This window comes from Melanotaenia boesemani, chromosome 19 (assembly GCF_017639745.1).
Source record: "Melanotaenia boesemani isolate fMelBoe1 chromosome 19, fMelBoe1.pri, whole genome shotgun sequence".
NCBI classification, from domain to species: Eukaryota; Metazoa; Chordata; class Actinopteri; order Atheriniformes; family Melanotaeniidae; genus Melanotaenia; species Melanotaenia boesemani.
The window spans coordinates 24,797,575-24,818,759 of record NC_055700.1 but is presented as its reverse complement, the minus strand read 5'-3'; the positions used below and the strand labels follow the sequence as shown (position 1 = coordinate 24,818,759).

Genomic DNA, 21,185 nt, shown 5'->3' with positions numbered 1-21,185 from the left:
TCTTAAACAAGGTACACACATAAAGATTAATCGGGCTGCTTTTGTCCCGATTTTGCTCCTTCCCAACCAAGGACGGCAAATATCTTATAACTTATAATAGCTTAAATCTTATAAAATTTTCCTATGAAATGATCATTTGGTCTGACTGAATTTGTGCAGATAATCAGCTACAAAATGGGTTGTGGCCGACAACTGAAAGCATTGAACATGTTAAAAAAAAAAAAAAAAAAACACGACCAAAAATCTTTCTGTGTGGGAAAAGCCGACGACTCCGGAGTTGTGACTGTGGATTGTGACGCGGAGCAGAATGTAGCCAATCAGAGGGCGAGATGACTGAGGAACAAGGATATAAAGTCTGAGTTCACGCCGTCTCCAGTCTGTTATTTTTTTCAGTTCTGGCTTTTTCTGTTAACAATAGTCCGAAGACCACCATCATTCCCTCTTCCTGTATATCCTCTTCATGCTGGGTGTTGTGTTTTCCAGCTATTATTATGGTTCTTCTTCATTTTTATTAGATCACGTTTGATCACGAAAGATTTCTGGCTCAGAGGACTAGATTCTAGATCCATTGCAGGACAGAATCGTTATGTGTGTGTTGTTCTATGCTGAGATTATCGGAGGACACCACACACAGTACGATAAAACTGTTAAATGCCTGATTTTTTATTTTCATGTGTGAGGTCTCTAACAGATAAAAAAATCTCATCAGATTTAGAAAAAACGTATGTCTGTACCAGCCTTTGTGAGCGCCAAGAATCACAAAGACCAGAACTCTTCATGTAATGTTTAGGGCTGCAACGATTAGTCGATGTTGTCGACAATAAAAAATAGTTGACAATGAATTTAGCCATCAATTGTTGACCAAAACAAACAAACAAACAAACAAAAAAAAAACTACAGAGTGAGAAAGGGTGGGTATGGATTTTAAATAATTTTTATATTACAATGCAGTGTTCTAAGCAGGCCAAACAGCAGATTACATTACAGCTAAAAGTGACTTGAATGACATGAAGGGCTGTGCATGCTATTTAACTGGTATTCCACCCCTGTGCTTAAACTATTTCCGACTTACTGTGCAACCCTTCTGGACATATTTATAGAGTTGATGAATTTGTGTAAAAGTGGTGATTAAAACCATATCTAAGTGTGCAGAATTATTAGATATCGTCACACATCTAAGACAGACAAGTCAAAAACTAAGGAAGGCTTTTGGTTTGAGGTGGATTGTAAATCAACTCCTACACCCGTATTCCAGCTTTGAGGACATATTTTCTTTAAGCAGTATTACAGAAGGAAGTGTGCAACATTCAAGAACAACTCCACAGCTTGGCAAGCCAGTCAGACGACAGGATAATGGCTCCCTTCCTCATCTGACTTCAGCCCTGTCGAGAACTTATCGACCCTTCTGAAATGTGACATTTCCAAAGAAAGAAGACTGAACAGTTCTTTAAATGGCAGCTGAGGGACAGCAGTTGCTGCTTCACTGAAAATTGATCCTAACTACCTCGAAACACTGACACAAATGGCAGGTTTAGGGTAGTTTTAGAAAGGAAAGGGTGGCTATATTGATTAAAAAGTCTGCAAAGGTTATTTAACTGCAAATTTGTCCTTCTTTGGAAGATGGTACACGTTTGAACACAGCCCATAATATCACTATACTCAGTATTAAGAATAGATTTTAAAAAATGCGACTGCATGTTTTAAATAGTTGAAGAGGGTCTGCACCAGAGGTGTCTAATAAGCAGACCGCGGACCGGACCCTGTCCCATATGGACCCGAAGTTAAAATGTAAAATCTGTTGGGGCGCTTTTATTTTAACTGGCGGAACTTTTCCCATCTTCACAGTAGCGGTAAGGAAACACGCAGACCAATCGCATGTGAGGTATGCCATCCCACGTGATGCACTCAGCCAATCAGTGTGTGAGGCTCCCGGCGCGACGGTAAATTACCAGTTAGATAGATCAGACAACTGCGCCAGAGGAAAGACAGCAGAGTTGCCTAATCTGCCTGTTACCAGCGACTTTGGGCTTGTTTTTCTTCTGGGTCTCTTGCAAATATCATCAATTGCGGGTTTTTGGGCTCGTTTTCCTGACTGTAGTTGTTTCGAAGCCTCCTGATTCTCCCACAGCTGCCCACAATAAAGTAGTCCTTGGATGCGGAATGGGAAACGTGAAGTCTTTTTTTCATGAGTAGTGTCAACAGCTGTTTCCTTGGTTAATGTGGCCGTCCGAACCCATAGATATATACACTAGATGCCGCGTTCGGGCTTGTCAGGCACTTCAACACGGCCGCCATCTTGGGCCGGGGTTTCAGACCCGGTGTGTGTGAAACCAAAATGCCAGATTTTTGTGCTGCATACGGATGTTTCTGTGAAAGAAACACCAAAACCATGAAACAAGAGATAATATTTCACAAGTAAGAAGTTGTTTTATATTATTAACTGTTATGAACTTGTTTAATTTGACATATTTCTTAAGCTAACAGAAATTAAACCGGCTTATGTCAGGACAAGAAAACAAAAAATGTTTTTGTTAGTAAGACAATGATTACAGATGATTTAAGTGGCAATCAGCCACTTCATATAATTGTGCTAAGTAGGTCATGTCAGCATTATCTATTAAATCAGTTTCATGGCGCTAACATGAACTTTAACTGCTGAACTGTAGCTACAGAAGAACTGAGAACTAAGCGATGTTCAGATGGATGTTTTGTATGTTTCTAGAAGATAAATGGAAGAGGCAGCATGGGTAGCAGAACTCAGGAGAGAATTTGTACCGAAGGACTGTTCAGCCATCTGCAGCCGTCATTTTAACCCAGAGGACTTTGACAGGACTGGATGGTCAACTGGTTTAAAGGAAGGAGCGATCCCATCCATTTTTAATTTTCCTGAACGTCTTTGCAAAGTTAGTATCATGACAATTTCTCATGTAATCCTAATATTTCACTAACACAAAGGAGTCCCCTCTAAATGATTATAAGAATTAATGAATTCTATGTTTATTTTATTTTCTTTGGCATTGTGTTAAAAAACATCTGTTTTATATTAGTGTTGTGTTCTTTGGTACCTTTATCAGGTTCATTACTTGTTGGGCTTGTCACATAAGAGGTAAATGTGGGTTCTTTTTTTGTACCAAAATGACAAGAGGAACAGATGTAACTTTAACTTAGGTTTTTCATTTTGGGCTTTTTTTGGTAAATGTTTAATTTAGGCAATCCTTGTTTTTTGAATGAGTGTTTTTCTTTTTTTTTAACTCATTACTTTATTTTTGTTTATTTATATTTTATATTATTCATATTATAAATATAACTCCATATATGAGCATCACCATTATTATTTCACTGAGGATTGTAGAAAAAATTCAGTATGCATATGGGTGTGTCTGAGTATGTGTAAGTGTATGTTATAAAGTAATAATAATAAAAATAATGATCTGTTGTATTATAAATATGTGTGACTTTTCTAATAAACCAAACCTTTTGAAAATCGGTTGAAAATTCAGCGAGTTGTGGTGATTTTAATCGTTTATAGAAATCTGCCTCTATTGACTAATGCAGTAAGTAGACGCGGCTTACCCCGGCCCAAGATGGCGGCCGCGTCATAGGCAACATCTACGTGTATATATCTATGGTCCGAACCTGGCACGCGCCTACCTGCATGTACGTTTAACTTCACGTGGCAAAGCGTGACATAAATAGGAGATGTGTATAATATATATAATAAAGAGTAGAAAAGAAGAGTGCATTGGTGGGCTCTTTATGCAGCACCTCTAAAAATCTTATATGAGACATGTATTTACTATATATATATATATATATAGTCATTATGCTCTCCCAGACCTTGGCTCCAAAAGTTTTTCTCTAACTGGACCTCTTTAAATTTTCGTTGAAAACCCCTGGTCTACACTCAAGTACAGATGATTCAGATGATAATCCATCAATGAGTCAGACATACTTGGTCATCAGTGACTGTATATTAATTCATTTGTTCACAGATCAGCAGGAAAAATCGACATGGAGGAAACAACAGTGCAAAGTACTTCTCTTAAACTAAATGAAACTACCGTTAAACTATACTGAACTGTCATCTACGATTACCTCCTCAGCTAACAGTGCTGTCAAGTTAAGAAACACTAAAGATTTCTTTTGAGTCTAAAATAAAACACAAATGCATGGAAGCAACCAGACAAGATAAAATACAGTTGAAGAAGCTGAATATCTTAACTCAGTTTGGATCACCCTGATGCATGAATGACTGCAGCAATCCTATGTGGATGTCTGCAAATAATACACCGGCTTTAAAGAAGTAATGACGGCAGAGCCACTTTCATGACATGTACTGATTGTAGCTCCTGACTGCAAAGAATGAAATAACATAGAAATCACAGCTAAATACAATTATCTCCAATTCAGTAGCAGGACAAGGAAATCTGGCCCCCTTCTGGAGCCAGGCCTGGAGGTGGGGCACAGAGGCGAGCGCCTGGTGGCCGGGCCTTTGCCCATGGGGCCCGGTCGGGCTCAGCCCGAAAGGGTGACATGGGCCTCTCCTCCCGTGGGCTCACCACCTGCAGGAGGGGCCACAGGGGTCGGGTGCAGTGTGAGCTGGGCGGCTGCCAGAGGCGGGGACCCTGGCGGTCTGATCCTCGGCTGCAAAAGCTAGCTCTAGGGACGTTGAATGTCACCTTTGTGGCAGGGAAGGAGCCTGAGCTGGTGTGCGAGGTTGAGCGGTTCCGGCTAGAAATAGTTGGACTCACCTCGGCGCACGGCTTGGGCTCTGGAACCACTGTCCTTGAGAGGGGCTGGACCCTCTTCCATTCTGGAGTTGCTCCCGGTGAGAGGCGCTGTGCAGGTGTGGGCATGCTCATGGTGGGGGAGGATGCTGGTCAGGCCTGGCAGACCCAAGCGTGTTGTGAGGGTCTGCTGGGACCATCTGGCAGAGTCCCCTGTCAGAAAGAGTTTCAACTCCCATCTCCGGGAAAGAGCTACAACCATGTCCCAGGTGAGGCGGGGACATTGAGTCCGAATGGGCTGTGTTCCGTGCCTCTATTGTCGAGGCGGCCAGCCGCAGCTGTGGCTGTAAGGTCGTCGGTGCCTGTCGTGGCGGTAACCCCCGAACTCCTTGGTGGACACTGGTAGTAAGAGATGGTGTCAAGCTGAAGAAGGATTCCTATCGGGCCTTTTTGGCCTGTGGGACTCCAGAGGCAGCGAATGGGTATATGCGGGCTAAGCGGAGCGCAGCGTCGGCGGTCGCTAAGGCAAAAACTCGGGCATGGGAGGAGTTTGGAGAGTCCATGGAGAATGACTTCTGGACGGCTTCGAGGAGATTCTGGTCCACCATCCGGCGACTCAGGAGGGGAAAGCAGTGCTCAGTCAACACTGTGTACAGTGGGAATGGGGGGGCTGCTGACCTCAACTCGGGACGTTGTGAGACGGTGGAAGGAATACTTCGAAGACCATCTCAATCCCACCAACATGTCTTCCAATAAGAAAGCAGAGTCTGGGGTAGCTGGTGCTGGCTCTCCTATCTCTGGGGCTGAGGTTGCTGAGGTGGTTAAAAAGCTCCTCGGTGGCAGGGCCCCGGGGGTGGATGAGGTCCGCCCAGAGTTCCTTAAGGCTCCTGATGCTGTCTTGGCTGACACGCCTCTGCAGCATTGCATGGACATCGGGGACAGTTCCCCTGGACTGGCAGACTGGGGTGGTGGTCCCCCTCTTCAAAAAGGGGGACTGGAGGGTGTGCTCCAACTACAGGGGGATCAGCCTCCCTGGTAAGGTCTATTCAGGGGTGCTTGAAAGGAGGGTCCGTCGGATAGTCGAACCTCGGATTGAGAAGGCGCAGTGTGGTTTTCGTCCAGGTCGTGGACGTGTTCATAACCTTCATGGACAGAATGTCTAGGCGCAGCCGAGGTGTTGAGGGGATCCGGTTCGGTGGCCTCAGGATTGGGTCTCTGCTTTTTGCAGATGATGTGGTTCTGTTGGCTTCATCGGGCCGTGATCTTCAGCTCTCACTGGAGCGATTCGCAGCCGAGTGTGAAACGGCTGGGATGAGAATCAGCACCTCCAAATCCGAGACCATGGTCCTCAGCTGGAAAAGGGTGGAGTGCTCTCTCCGGGTCTGCAGTAGGGTCCTGCCCCAAGTGGAGGAGTCCACGTATCTCGGGGTCTTGTTCCCAAGTGAGGGAAGGATGGAGCGGGAGATCGACAGGTGGATCGGTGTGGCGTCTGCAGTGATGCGGACTCTGCATCGGTCTGTCATGGTGAAGAGGGAGCTGAGCCAAAAGGCAAAGCTCTCGATTTACCGGTCGATCTACGATCTACCTATGGTCATGAGCTGTGGGTAGTGACCGAAAGAACAAGATCGCGAATATAAGTGGCCGAAATGAGTTTTCTCCGCAGGGCGGCCGGGTTCTCCCTTAGAGATAGGATGAGAAGCTCGGTGATCCGGGAGGCTCAGAGTAGAGCCGCTGCTCCTCCACATCGAAAGCAGCCAGATGAGGTGGCTTGAGCATCTGGTTAGGATGCCTTCTCCCTGGTGAGGTGTTCCTTGCATGTCCCACCGGAAAGAGGCCCTGGGGAAGACCTAGGACGCGCTGGACAGACGACATCTCTCGGCTGGCCTGGGAACGCCTCGGGATCGCCTCGGGATCCCTCCGGATGAGCTGGTGAATGTGGCCGGGGAGAGGGAAGTCTGGGTTTCCCTGCTTAGGCAGCTGCCCCCGTGACCCGACTCCGGATAAGCGGCAGAAAATGGATGGATGGACAAGAAAATCCATCACAATACAACCACAATTCCATACAATTTTGGACACTATTTAAAGCTTAAATAAGAACAGAATGAAATGATTTGATAATCTTATAAACCTGTATATTATTCTCAATAGACCGCAACGGAGACATTTCAGGAATACATTAGATCATTTTCAATTTGATGCCAGCAACACAGCTTTAAAAAAAAAAAGAAGAAGAAGAAAAAAAAAGAGGGCAACCAAAGGCTGGAAACCGCAGCAGAATTTCACAACTAATTAGGTTAACTGGCAACAGGTCTGTAACGTGACTGGATATAAAAGAAGTATTTCAGAGAGGCAGAGTCTCTCAGATGTAAAGATGGATAGAAGTTCACCAATCTGAGACAAACTGGGTCTAAAAATAGACCCTTTTCATAATTTATGTATACGTCACACATGCTCTTAACTGCTTCTGCCGGTTGCCAGTTTTTCATTAAGGCAGAAGGGCACGCGTACAGGGAAAGCGTTTTTACCTGTTCCTGTGAAGAAACACAAGCGAATAGCCTGGATTTGTGCAATCGGAACATTTCAAGCAGGGTCCCAATGTTTTTGGAATTGGGTTTATAAATGACCAGATCTACATATAAAGCACAGTCCTGCCTCTTTCTGTCTGCTGATACCAACAGGTGGAAATCAGCATGCAGTTAAAACCCTGTCTGTTGAACAGAGTTGTTTCTACACACCGTGACTCACTCAGCTCCAAGTTGCCATTCAGTGTAATGAACCATGACCTGTGTTTTGATGCCCATGTCACAACTCACAGAACAGAAAGATTGATTGCAGCTGGCAGGCAGAGCATCACAACCTCTTGCAGCTCCACGCTGCATGCTCTCAGGCACTGTGCTTAATCTCCCAAACCAGGATTTTACCCTTTAGTTTTTCCTTTGACATATCTGCTATGGCTCAGTCCACTAAATATCTTTATACATTTCTTCATCAGTTGCACACCCTATTTGTTGTTTTTTTAGGAACTTTTTAAGGGATCATGACTAAAACTTGTAAGGCTCTGTAACATGGGGTCTGAACACACAATTTTCTGCCAAAATTATTTGAGAAGAGGTAACTTTTCCACAAAGATTTTCATTAAATTAAGGAATTAGTTCCATGTCATGAATAAATATACACACCCACAGTTCAGTCGCTCTATAAAAACTAAAATTGTTGTGGACACCACCTCTGTGGCCAAAATCTGACCAAACCTCTCCCACACAGTCCAAAGGAGGCACATTAATAGATAAATTGCTTTCTAATTTGTAGTACTGTTTTATACTAAGAAATCTCTGGATCTGCTATGGATGGTACTTAAAAGGTACCCTAATATTGACTTCTGTATAAATGTATTTTGATAATATTATCAATACAGCATCTGGTAAAGGTAGTGTTTTTATAGCGTTAAGAATTATAAATTGGTGCATACATGTGTGTGTAGGTGTTGCATATTTTCTGAAACCACGCCAACATATTTGTAGCTCAAATTCAAACTACAAACGGTGTATTTTGTGTTTGTGTGTGCTGTGGTGTCACCTTGTTTCAGCAGAGATGCATACAATAACTCTCTCTGACAGAGCTCCCTTACACAAGGGAAAACAAGCATGCCTTCCTCTCTGCATTGACATAAACCCAAAATATGCATATGAATGATTCATAAGATCATTGAAAACAATACCAATAACACAGACTTAAACTCCTTTTTTTACACAAACACTCACGAATATATGGGAAGCAAAAAGCCTTTCTTATCAATAATATGAAATACAGCCTTTTATCTATAATTGTCCAGGTGATTTTCAGTACATAACTCTGAAAAAAATTAAATATATCAACTTACACAACAGTAAACAGGGATCTCAGCACTGTGCACTGAACAAATGACCTTGCCAAACTCAGTTTCATCTCAACTGTGAGTTGATGAAGGAAAGGATGGAAGTGAAAATGTTGTAACAATCATGATATATATTACAAACTGCCTTTATATAATATGTATTTCTATGTAGCTTCGTTGAACAAACTGACTTGTAAGCAAATTGTGGGTCTCACTTGTTGAGTTTGGCCATGTAGATCTTGATGTGGCCAAAGTCGGGCCTCTCTGCAGGGTCCTCGGCCCAGCAGCCTTCCATCAGGATGGTCAGCTCCTCCGAGTGGTATCTGTTGTCTGTGGTCGGCCGAAAGTACGGCTTCTGACCATTCCTCACCTTCTGTACGATCTCTGGGGAGGACAACATAGAGAGTGTAGGCTTTGTATTTCAGAGTGTAATTTTTTCACTTTTCATGAAGTTCAGCCTGGATTGATGACTTTATGTTCTGCCCCATCAAGCTAATCTCGTAAAAGGGAAATACAACAATAACTGCAGCAGCATAATGTACCAGAAGTTCTGCTTTTGTTGACATCAAAGATGTACAAAAACAAACAAAAAAAAAGTACATTTTTACCATTTTCTCAAGATGATGAATGAACTCTCCTGTTAACTCAAAATAATCTTGTTTTCTTAAATAAACAAAGAGCTCTTTTTTGTTAGCATTCAGGAAAGCCACTGCCAGGAAGCAAAGAAAGCATGCAAACATGCACGACTGAACCTACAACTGTGGCAGTTGCCAATTAAATTAGGTGCTACCCACTCGTTTTTGAGCTAGCCTCTTATTGTGATCTTGGGAAAACGTTGCATTTACAGTTGGTGGTTATCTCATGAAAATAAAACACTGATTTCTTGAGATAATGATCCTTGTTATTAAGTGAAAACTAGGCTTCATCTCAAGATAATATACTAATAGATATCTTAAGGCAGTGGCATCAAAAATAAATAATTGCAGGCATGGCCACTCTTAGCTTCCATAAGGGTGTCAGTTCAATTAAATTCTCTTTCTTTAGTTCATGTATTTTATATTATTAATGAAAACCTACAAAACTCTAAACTATGGAAAACAAACAAAAAAATTGCATTTGGACAGTCAAGTTCAGTTCAAAATGCTGAATAAATATCATCCTTAAAGTGAAATGAACTGGTACATCTCACAAATATATTTCTTAAAAATAAGAAGATTTAGTAAGTTTTTGGACCAGACTAAGACTAAAACCAGACTAATTCTACCTGTTTCTGTTTCAGTTGTTAGCTAACTTAGCATAAATGTTAGCTTTATTAAGTTTGGCAAAAAAGCCAACTTTTGTTTTAAAAAAGGCAGTAGGACTAACAATGTTTTAATGTAATAAACACAATTTTCTCTTTCTATTTTTGACATAATTTTAATTTTATTTAGCTAGTTCTCATTATGCTAATGCAAAACAGTAGCTACTTGGCAATTTAGTATAGCTGTCGTAAGTGGCTTTAAATGCCACTTACAACAGCTGAATTATGGACTGAGACAGTTGTACCTGAAAAACAAAGAGGCCTATTTCTAATAGCTTTGCTAATCTTTAATACTCTTATCTTTCTGATAGTGTTTATATATAGTCAACGTAATATTTTAAAGTGTAATTTGGGTCAAATTAAAGGTTTTTAGGACATAATTTCACCTTTCACCATGATGAAAGGAGCCTAATTTCAGGGACCTAGTGTTATTTAAATGACAAGTTCACCACTGGTTTAAAGATAGAGAAGGAGTAGAGTACACGTGGCAGCCTTTACTGCTCGAATCCTGTTAAAGTACCAACTTCTTGTGCAGTCAGCAGAGCGTGACTCTTAATAAAAGGTCAATAAAAGTCATCATATGAAGAAAGTACCCCAGGAGGGTTTTACACATCCACTTTGGACATGCTGGAGTGGATCTTGAATTGATTTAGAAGTTTAGGTTTTTCTTGCTGTCAAGCAAAAAACAGCAAATGAATAAAAAATGGATGCGGGTGAAGAGACTGCTCAAACCCCAATGGCCAACAAGTGTGCAAAAGGCTGATGAGCCAACGTGCCAGCAGAAATTACTTAATCTAAGACGATAATGCAGAGGAGCTTTCCAAAAAGAAAATGCTCCTGCAAAGCATTTCATCACCGAGGAGGTGAAGTCCAAAGCCAAATGTTTTTAAAGAAAACATTACTAAAGTAAAACTTCTTAATTCTATTTATGTGCATCTGTCACTGGACACTGTTTTCTTCCTTTACTTTTGCATGTTAATAAAGCTAAATTAAACAGTAAATGAAAACCGTTATGGTACCATCTGTACCGGTTAATTACAGTGTATGTGTTTGTTAACAATCATTGTGTGGCAAAAATGCCTGGCTTCATCTTTAACTAACATTTAACAGCTGACCAAACACGTAAAACATGCAGTCACTGATATGGTGTCAGAAAGATAATCATAATAAAGAAACTATCTGTGGCATTGAAAAGCCAAATTATGTCTCAGATATGAGATTTGTTCATTTCTTTATTTTCTTTTTTTAAGATATTATGGGTTTTTAATGGCCTTTATTATACAGTAGCTAAACAGGAAAGCGTGTGTGTGTGTGTGTGTCGGTGGTGGTGAAGGGGGGGGGGGGGGGGGTTTATCTATGTGTAAATTTGGGATTTACTTGGGATTGTTTTATTTGGTATTCATGTTATCGTTGTAAGGATCCTGGTCATTTCATGCCACTGGGGTCAGTTGGCCTCCCCGAGTCTTGTAAAAGACCGCTGTGTTTACCTTTAGGGCTGAGGTCCATGCCTTCCACATAGAAAGGTCCATTCCTCAGAGCAATTTCCTGCAGTATGATGCCAAAACTGTACACATCACCCTTCTGAGTTCCTTGAGGAGGATGGTGGTCATATATGAGTAGCTCAGGAGCTGTCCAAAGCTTCTCTAAGAAAATAAATAAAAATTAGATAAACAGAAAAAAAGAAGTACTCAGGAAATGCAGCTGATACTTTTGTGAAAGACAAGATTCACAAGCATCTGCAAAATCTCAAAACAGAAAGATACTGACTTACTTGCATAGAGTGCGTGCGAGTCATCATTTTCGCAGGATGAGCGGAAACTAGCCAAGCCATAATCTGTGATTTTTAAAACAAATCGACTGTCCACCACACAATTAGATGACTTCAGATTTCCATGGCAGCCAAAGTAGCTGTTGTGAAGATAATTCATTCCCTGGTGGTGCAGAGAAGCAGTAAATCAAGGATTAAGGACAATTCTCTCCTTCATTTCTCTTTTTATTTTTCCTTTACATGGAAACACAAATCCAGACATATGGAAATAATACACTTTGACAAAAGCAATGTTTGCGGCAGGTTCTGAAAAGAGACTGTGGGGATGCTTATGTTTAATATTTTGTGGAAAGGTTGAGAGAAACATCTCTCTTCTGCTACCTAAGAGCAGCAACTTGGCCAAAGCACTTAGTCTTGCATGTAGTTCAATACAGAATCTGCCTCTGAGACAGAAAGGCCTCTTTGTGTGAGCAGGTTAAAAATAATCCCCTCAATTACAACCATGATTAGTTTTGATTATGCTTCAGCAATGTTTATAATGTACTGATTGTACATTACACATTATATTACAAAAATAAATTCTTTTGTAAGTTTTTAAGCTTCGCTCATCTCTGAATAACTTCATGTGAAACCATGGCAACGTGGGCATTTTTTTTTCTTAGCTAAGGCACACAAAGCCTTCTTTAGTACTCCAAAGTAACCTTTCTGCCAGCATTCATGTGAAAACAGAGAAAAATCAATCACCTGCCTTCAACTTAGGTTTTGTGTTTACTGTACTTTCCGCCTGATGGCCACGTACCTTCACTATGTCATTGATCAGCGAGTAGCGGAACATCCAGTCCAGGTTAATGCTCTCGTTCTCCAAAATGTCCTGGAAATCCCAGAACACCATAAATAAATCAGAAATGGTTATGTACAATGAAAAGTGCAACATTTCCTTAGTCAAAACAGCCCTGAAGCTTATTTTTGGATGAAACACAGAACCAACTTAAATTTATTTATATATTTTCCTTATCTTCGTGATCATGTTCACATCCTTGCAGGATATAAATGAATAAGCTCCAGAGGCTACACCACTGACCACAATGAAGGAATCTGGGCTGAGCTTTGACATCCAACTACATCACATCAGCTAAAGCTATCTGTCTTTAACACAGAAGTCTCTCTCTGCCATTAAAAGAGATGAAGTCTAATGTTATCGTTTACCAGATCATCCATTTATAGAAAGTCCAGGCATCTCATGAGGCCTGACCAAGAACAAGTTTCTATAAAGCTTCACACAGTAGATAAACCATAAAAAGTACATCTGGGGCAAAGATCAAAATATATCAAACTTAAAAGGCTAGTGTCCGCCATGGGCTGACTTTCCAAGGCTAAGTTAAATCAGCCCACAACCCTTATTAAGACTACTTTATTAAAACTATCCATTTTAATACTGCAACAGTTTAGTTAATCAGTAGGTTTATGTTTGATTTGATGGGTTTTTCTAATCCCTGATAGAAAAAACATTTAAGAGGCATATTTTTCTGTGCCTGTAACATTTTCTGGCAGTGATCGATATTTTATTAGTTTTACAATATGTTGATGAGCTCTTCTCAGGTAAAAAATCAGCAACAGCGTAAACAAAACCAAGCGACATCCACACAGAGACAAAACCAAATGCAATTATACAAAGATTCCTGTGAAGACTGAAAACCCTGTAGTAAATATGCTGGCATGTTTAGCCAGGATAACCAGTGTTTTTAGCTCACAGCATCAGATTGTGTGACACCATTTATGGGGCTTGTGACACAATTTTCAACAATATGTCCTTTGTTTACCTAACGGGAATTTTTACATGTTTTCATGTAAATATACAATTATACAGTTATATTGAAGAACAAAGACATAACTTTTTTCAGTTTATTGACCTCAATGTGACCTTAGAGTGTTTTTCGTCTTTGCAATGACACAGCTTTTTTTGGTAATAAAATGTGTCATAGGTGCTCTCCCATCAGCGTTGTCATTTGGCCAATCAAAATCAAGACGACATCATCTTTTTTTGTCCCGTAGATAACAACAATTTTTGCCTGTGACATTTCATTTATGGACATCAACGATTGTTTGGAGGTAATTCTTGTTGTCTGTCAGCAGTATAATGTAGAGTGTTGCGATTTGTCTCTCCAACATGTGAAAGTTTATAAAGGAAAGTTCGTCTGGTTGCCCTTCTTTCACAGGTCTGCTTAAAGAAGACTATTACAAAATTATCCACATTCAAATTTGCATGGTTTTCTTGCCAGAATACAGAATTTATTACATTTCAATATTTTCTCTTAAACTATTTTAAAATAAAAGTCCCCTACTTCATTCTCAGTGTATAAGCTGTAAAGTTTCAAATTTCTTTGCTTGTGTAAGTCCCATGTTGGACCATAGCTAGCTTCCAGACTTCATGTGCTGTCACAAAAACCTTCTATAGATACAGCTTCAGTGTTAGCCCAGAAAAATGTTTCTCCATCAGTAAAAACAACCGTCTGGACTGAAATTTTAAACACAGGCTGTACAATGCTGCCAAAATCATCCAGAGCTACTAAGTGGAGGAACGTTACCTGCAGGCTTCCTCTGGGACAATACTCCGTTATGATACAGATGTTGGGAGGGTCGATGCAGGCCCCGATGAACCGGGTTAGATGGTTGAACTGAACATCTCTCATCTGAAAATGACCACACAAACACACGGCAACCATGAGTTTCCAAACATCACATTCCCAAACCCCAAGGAAACAGATGACTGACGATTTATTTATGCACAAAGTTTTGAGAATAACGCTGCCAGAAATTCATCAAAATAGTCTATTTGCAGTCGACAAGCTGGCACTGTCTTTTTCAACGTGTTGAGAAGCATTCCTGCTTAGGGCACCCGGTTGAAACGTGCATGAATTGCCCTTGGAGGTTATGAATGAGCCACTGTGCTGAGGGTGATGAAAAAATAAAAATGTGGAGGTGTTGAGAGGATGTGCGAGCAGGAAAATCAGAGTGGAGTAAGCGGGATGAGTGAATTTTATATTCGTACAGCAGTTTTACAAAGAAAAGAAGAAAACATGAGGGGACATTTCTGGCCGATTCCTGCAAATTTATGATATTCTCTTTAGTAGAAACAAATAGTTTTTATTCCAACTCGTATGAGCCCTGACAGAAGGATCACCTAAAAAAAGCCTTTGTAGCCAGCATGAAAATGGTGAGCTATATATCAACGGCATACTCTTTTCTTTGAGCATGGTGAGTGACAGCAGTGCTCACACCAAAGCTGGTGAGTTAGTCACTCCTGTTTAACAGCTTGGGAGGTGTTAGCCCATCCTTTGCCCTATATAATTTCCCCTGCTGCATTTTAGTAAGAGGAAGACCAGAGCTACAGGGGAGAGGAGCACTGGAAGACAAGTGGTTAAGTTTCCACTGGCAGGCCCGTCTCTCCCCCATCTGGTTGGCTTTTCATGAGCTGAGGTTTGACAGCCGATCAGGCCCCTGGGGCATCTGAGAGGCTGCCAGCTCAGACAGCGGCCTCATTCCTCTTGTGTGCCTGCTGACCAAAAGGCCACTGGCTGCTCTTCTCCAACAAACTGCAGCTTGTACAAAATCACCACAATCCAGAGCTGAGACAGAGAATTAATCTGAGAAGCGCTGCAGACTAAGTAAGAAAAGGAATGGCCAAAACTCCGCCAGCATCCATCTTGTTCATGACTCCGGCTGTAATTTCAGGTTATGGCTTTTCCTCTGTGCCACACTGTGTTTCCATCACCAAACCACATTAAATTGTGAGAGTTTTTTTCTTTGCCCCAGCTTCCTTATCGCTTTCTTGTAAATATTTCCCAGGCCAGAGGGAGCTTTTCATCAGCAGCTGCTGTTACTGATGTTAAGGAGACAGTTTAAGGATGTGAAGTCTTTGACTGTGAGTAACAAGCAACATCCTGTGAGGGTGTTAAAAAGAGGTGAGCTTCCATTTCTTGTAAGCAGGCACAAAAGATTGTGACTGATACTTTTGCTGAAGTATTGAGTCAGAAAAATGACTGATTAAAACATTTGAACTTTTTCCAGAACCCCAGATGTTGGTAAAAATCCTAACTTCCTGAGCCATATATATTCAATAGGAGACAGATCTGGACTGCAGGCAGGACATTCAAGCACCCCCATTTCTGTCAATACCATCATCCTATTGTAAGTTGTGCAGAATGAGGTCTGGTATTGTCTTAATGAAATAACTACAACCTCCCAGTAAAAGATGTTGCCTTTATGTAGCATATATCTTTGCATCAGTGATACTTTTACACATGTGCCAGTTATGCTTGTTATACTGTACCATCCCATCGCCTGGATGGTCTTTCTAATCTTTGACATAAACTAGACATCAGCTTATTCCCTCAAAAATAGCTGGAGCCTGAGTTCATCTGACAACAGAGGTAATACAGAGCCTACTCCTTCTGTAATAAAGTTTGAGGTTGCATTTCTAGATGCAGTGACACACTATTTTTTTTTTTTCACAGAGCTCATGTTGCTGTACTGATCACGGTGGCGTGGAACTTTCTCATACAATGCTGCCTGAACACTTGAAGGTGAACATGCAACAGCTGTGCTGTTTCAGGCCCTGACATTTCCCCAGACTCTTTTTTACAACAGAATGCTCTAGATGTTGAAACTTTGCACTGATAAATATTTTTTTGAAAGTTATTGGTGATTCTCTGACATTTAGCCACAAAATTGTCAGCCATGACCCATCCTTGTTTTAAAAGATTAAGTAAATGGAGGATGCTCTTTTTATACCCAATCTTGACACCCTCACCAGTTACCAAGCAATCTGCTGACCGATGCTCATTTTGAATTTGATGGCAGCAACACATCTCTACAAAGTTGGAACAGGGGCAACAAAAGGCTGGAAAAGTAACTGGCACAAATCAAAAACAACTGGATGCACCTTTGACAACATATTAGGTTAGTAACAGGCCAGTAACATGATTGGGTCTAAATAGAGTACTTCAGAGAAGTAAAGCCTCTCAGATGTAAAGATGGACAGAAATTCACCAATTTCCAACAAACTCTGTTTAATAATTGTGAAAGAATTTCAGAAAAATGCTCTTTGACATAAAATCTCCTCTTATCGTTAGAACTGTAAACTCCTCCCTTACCTCCTTCACTGTCCCTCATTCTCTCAAACTGGCAAAGCGTCACCCCCATCCTCAAGAATCCTGGACTTGATCCTGACAATATCAGAAACTTTCATCCCATTTCCAACCTCCCTTTCCTTACCAAGATCCTAGAAAGAACTGTTGCCTCCCAAACAAGCGGCAGCCTCTGGCAGTAAAATGTGAAGCCTATGGGGAAGTGCAAAATATTGCAGTTCACCCCTCATTCGCTAGGGTCTGGCTCCAAAACAGAGGTAATCCCCATAGACTCCCATGTTAAATAGACCAACTTCACAGCAGAAATAAACATGTTTAAGGCCTGGTACAAAAACCCATTTTAGGATTAAAAGGTCAAGTTTACCTTCATGACAACTGTGAGGGGGGTGAATTCTTTTCTAACTCATCCATTTGGATGTTATTTAATCTTGAAATTCGGGATAATAAGGGGTGTGTCTTTTTGACTGACACATGTCCTATATCAAGAAGGGAGAGTGCTGCACAGCCATAGTTTTTAGTTGGCTAACAGTGTGCCTTAACTTTAGCCCACTTACCTTCATTAGCCGGTTAGCTCACATTAGATCTGAGTTGGCTCAGTTAGCTCTTAGCTACAGGCAGCTCAGAGTTTGATAGACGTCAATCATCCACCCCCACGCTCACAGTCCCCCTCTCAGCTCTGCCACTTTGCAAATTTTTGTATTTTCCGGGAGCAATGACAGGCATGCCACTACCAAGATGGCGACGGTAGGAACCGCCCAACAAGCTTCACTTTTGCTTTTCAGAAACCTACGGGTGACGGCACTTAAGCTCCGTCCATCTTTTATATATTTTATATATAAGCCCATCTCACCAACAATAACCTCTTTGAACAATTTCAATATGGACTCCGTACTCACCATAACAGCCCTCCTTAAAGTCACCAATGACCTTCTCCTGTCCTCTAATGCTGGCCTTCTCTCTGTTCTCATTATTCTGGACCTTACTGCCACCTATGACACAATCAATCTTTCCATCCCACTCTGATCACTGATAGTTAGCACTCACCTGGCTAACTTCATATCTTGCAGACCGGAAACAGTTCATCTCCATCAATAACTGCTCCTCCTCAATTCCCCCTCCTGTCCCAAAGTGTCCCCCAAGGTTCGGTGCTTGGTCATCTTCTCTTCATCCTCTACCTCCTCCACCTCGGTCAGATTATTCATCGTTACAATCTCTGTTTCCACTGTTACGCTGTTACCTTTACTACTCTTTCAAACTGTCTCTCTGATATTAGTCTCTAGATGCAAAATTATTTTCTCAAACTTAACTCCAGTAAATCCAACAACAACTTATTTGAAAACTCCACTCTGTTACCCTCGCCCTACTGCTGGAACCTCAGCGTTTTCTTTGATCCTAAACACACCTTAACCCAACACATTACACTTGTCACTAAAACAGCTTTCCATCTTATTTAAAACATTGCCCGCCTCTCTCTCCCTGCAGCTAAAACCTTCATTCATACCTTTATAATATCTCCACCAACCTCCGCAATAGACTTCAGTTCATTCAAAACACTGTCATCCACCTCCGTACTAACACCCATTCCCAAGACCACATCACCCCTGTCCTCCAAAACCTTCACTGGCTTTCTATCTCATACCGCATCAAATTCAAAATCCCCCTGCTCACCTATAAAGCACTCCATAATCAGGCCCCTTTTTATCTAAAGGACATGCTCCACCCCTACACTCCGTCCTGTACCCTCTGCTCTGCTAATCCAACCTCCTAATCATTCCTAGGACCAAACACCGAACCAGGGGGCATAAGGCCTTTTCTGTTGTCGCCCCAACCTTTGGTACTCTCTCCCACGACACATCTGAGACACCACAGACCCTCCCCCTTTCAAACCAAACTAATAGCTCACCTGTTTCGCTTGACTTTTAGCAGATTAACTTTTTATTTGAGTTTTTTTTTGTGTGTTTTATTTTAACTTTCTAGTTTTTGCCTTGCTTTTACCTTGTTCATTTATCTTATAAAAAAATTATTATTATTATTATTATTACAGCTATAAAATTGTAAAAACTTTGAAAATCCAACTATCACACCATATAGTGTATGATATCATCAAAAGATTCAGAGAATCAGGAGGAATCTCTGTGCACATGAGACAAAACTGAAGGTCAAAACTAAATGCATTAAAAACAGATATGATTCTCTACTGGAAATCACTGAATGGGCTCAGGAAGACTTCCACAAATCCCTGTGTGGGAACGCAGTTCACGTGAAATCCACAAATGCACATTGAAGCTATATCATGTAAGGAAGAACATGTGAACTTAATTTCGAAATGCTGCTGTCTTTTCTGGACCAAAGCTCATTTTAAATGGTCAAAACAAAAGTGGAAAACTGTTCTGTGTCAGATGGATGAAAATATGAAACATTTTGGAAAGCATGGACGGCGTGTCCTGCAGACTAAAGAGGAGAGGGAGCATCCAGCTTGTTATCAGTGGACAGGTGAAAAGCTGCATCTCTGATGGTATGGGTCTGCATTAGTGCCTATGGACAGCTTCCACATCTGTGTATCAATGCTGAAAGGGGAAAGGGCATTGTCTTGCTGCAGATTTCAGCAAGACAGAGCTGAACCACATCCTGCATCAATCACAACAGCATGGCTTCACAGGAGAAGAGTCTGGCTGCTGAACTGGCCTGTCTGCAGTCCAGACCTTTCACCAATACACAACATCTGGAGCATCATGGAAGCAGAAATCCAGCAACCAAGGTCCAGGAATGTCGAGCAGCTAGAATCCTGCATCAAACCAGAACGGGACAACATTCCTCTCTTAAAACTCCAGCAACTGGGGTCTCCTCTCCTCACTTCCCAGATGTTTACAGACAGATGTTAAAAGAAGAGGTAATGCTACACAGTGATAAACACCACCCTGGAACTACTTTTACACACGTGTTGCTGCCATTAGATTAGAAATGAACCAATATTTTCCATGAAATGATAAAATGTCTCAGCATCAACATCTGATATGTTGTTTATATTTAATTAGTAATAAAAATGTGTTTTTACTTACATTTTGCACAACATCCCAACTTTTTGGGAATTGGGATTATAGAATCGTCCACAACTTGTATTTAATACAAACTTTCTGTCATTGCATCTTTTTATTGTGTGACTGGTGTCATATTTTAAATATGTTTATGTTTTTATAATACGGTGAATCAGGTTAGCAAAGACATTGAAAGGATTCCTTTGGGCTTATATTTGTTCCAATAAATGAATAAGTCACAGATTTCAGTTTATGTCTTAGAAGACGTTCTAGCATTTCTAGGAATGTGGTTTGTAGAGAAAATACAGCTGCAGCAGAGCAGGCTGTGAATGATCCTGCCAGTCTTGTATAGCAAAAGTTTTGTAGGTCAGAGCAGCTACTGGCAGCCAATCCAGTTACTGTAATGCTGAATGAGTGATTAACAGGATTTAGAACCTTATTCATTAAGCAATCAAACCCAAGAGAGGCATCAAAATAGGAGTAATGAGTTACTTTCTCTGCATTTTGAGCCAGCTGCAGATGTTTCTTTTCAGTCTGTTTGATTGTTAGATGAGACTCTCAGATGGGTTTTTATTTTCTTTAAAAAAAACCTTCTCAATACTGATGCACTTCATTCATACGCAAATCAGGGCTGTAAATCTGAAAAAAACCTTTCACTCAATACTTACATGTTTGAGTTCCATTAAAACCTGTCTTGTGAGCTCTATCCTTTTCTTATTGACATGCTTGATGGCCACCAAGTTTCCCTGTGTGCAGTATGAAAAGGAGCAGTTAGAGAAACAGCACAGATGCAGCATTCATTAAAATAAATAAATTAAAATATTAAACCAGAAGAAAATGACAACAGTCTCTATAAGAAGCAGAAAGGGGAGCTGAAAAGGCCAGGTAGTATTGTGCAGAGAGAGTTCAGCCTATAGGTACATTTTGCTGCAGAGGAAGAAGTGTATCTGCTTGTTTTCTATGTAAACAGCAGTAAACAAAGGATGCAGGGTGATTTGCAGGTTGTCAAGGACATTACATCACTGCATTTCTGGCTTGTATTAAATCTCTGAGGATTATCTGTACGATCAAATCAGTATTTAAATAAAAAAAAAATTAAAAACCTGCATCATTCAGCTAAAAACAATTATTGTTTCATTCAGCTGCCTCTTTTGTCACATTTCCTCACACCTCCTCCATCTTACACGGATAAATTAACAGCAACAATTTGATGCTCATGTCCAGACTGCGAGGCGGGAATGTAGAACCAGAAAGAAAAAAAAAAAAAATAGAGAGGGAAAAAGAAAACTGACGCATTCTGCAGCTTACATTAAAACCAACTACCTAAATTCGCC

General features: G+C 41.0%; 1 protein-coding gene across 1 annotated transcript in view; it reads right to left on the bottom strand.

The window, feature by feature from the left end:
* LOC121629587 (atrial natriuretic peptide receptor 2) overlaps positions 1-21,185 on the bottom strand; it is an 81,028-nt gene that overhangs the window by 15,944 nt on the left and 43,899 nt on the right. The window contains exons 10-15 of the mRNA XM_041969244.1: positions 20,520-20,597; positions 14,255-14,359; positions 12,469-12,540; positions 11,673-11,832; positions 11,389-11,544; positions 8,817-8,985 (exon numbers count right to left, since the gene is read on the bottom strand). Of these exons, the coding sequence (XP_041825178.1) occupies positions 8,817-8,985; positions 11,389-11,544; positions 11,673-11,832; positions 12,469-12,540; positions 14,255-14,359; positions 20,520-20,597 (740 nt within the window). The remainder of the gene's footprint in view (positions 1-8,816; positions 8,986-11,388; positions 11,545-11,672; positions 11,833-12,468; positions 12,541-14,254; positions 14,360-20,519; positions 20,598-21,185) is intronic.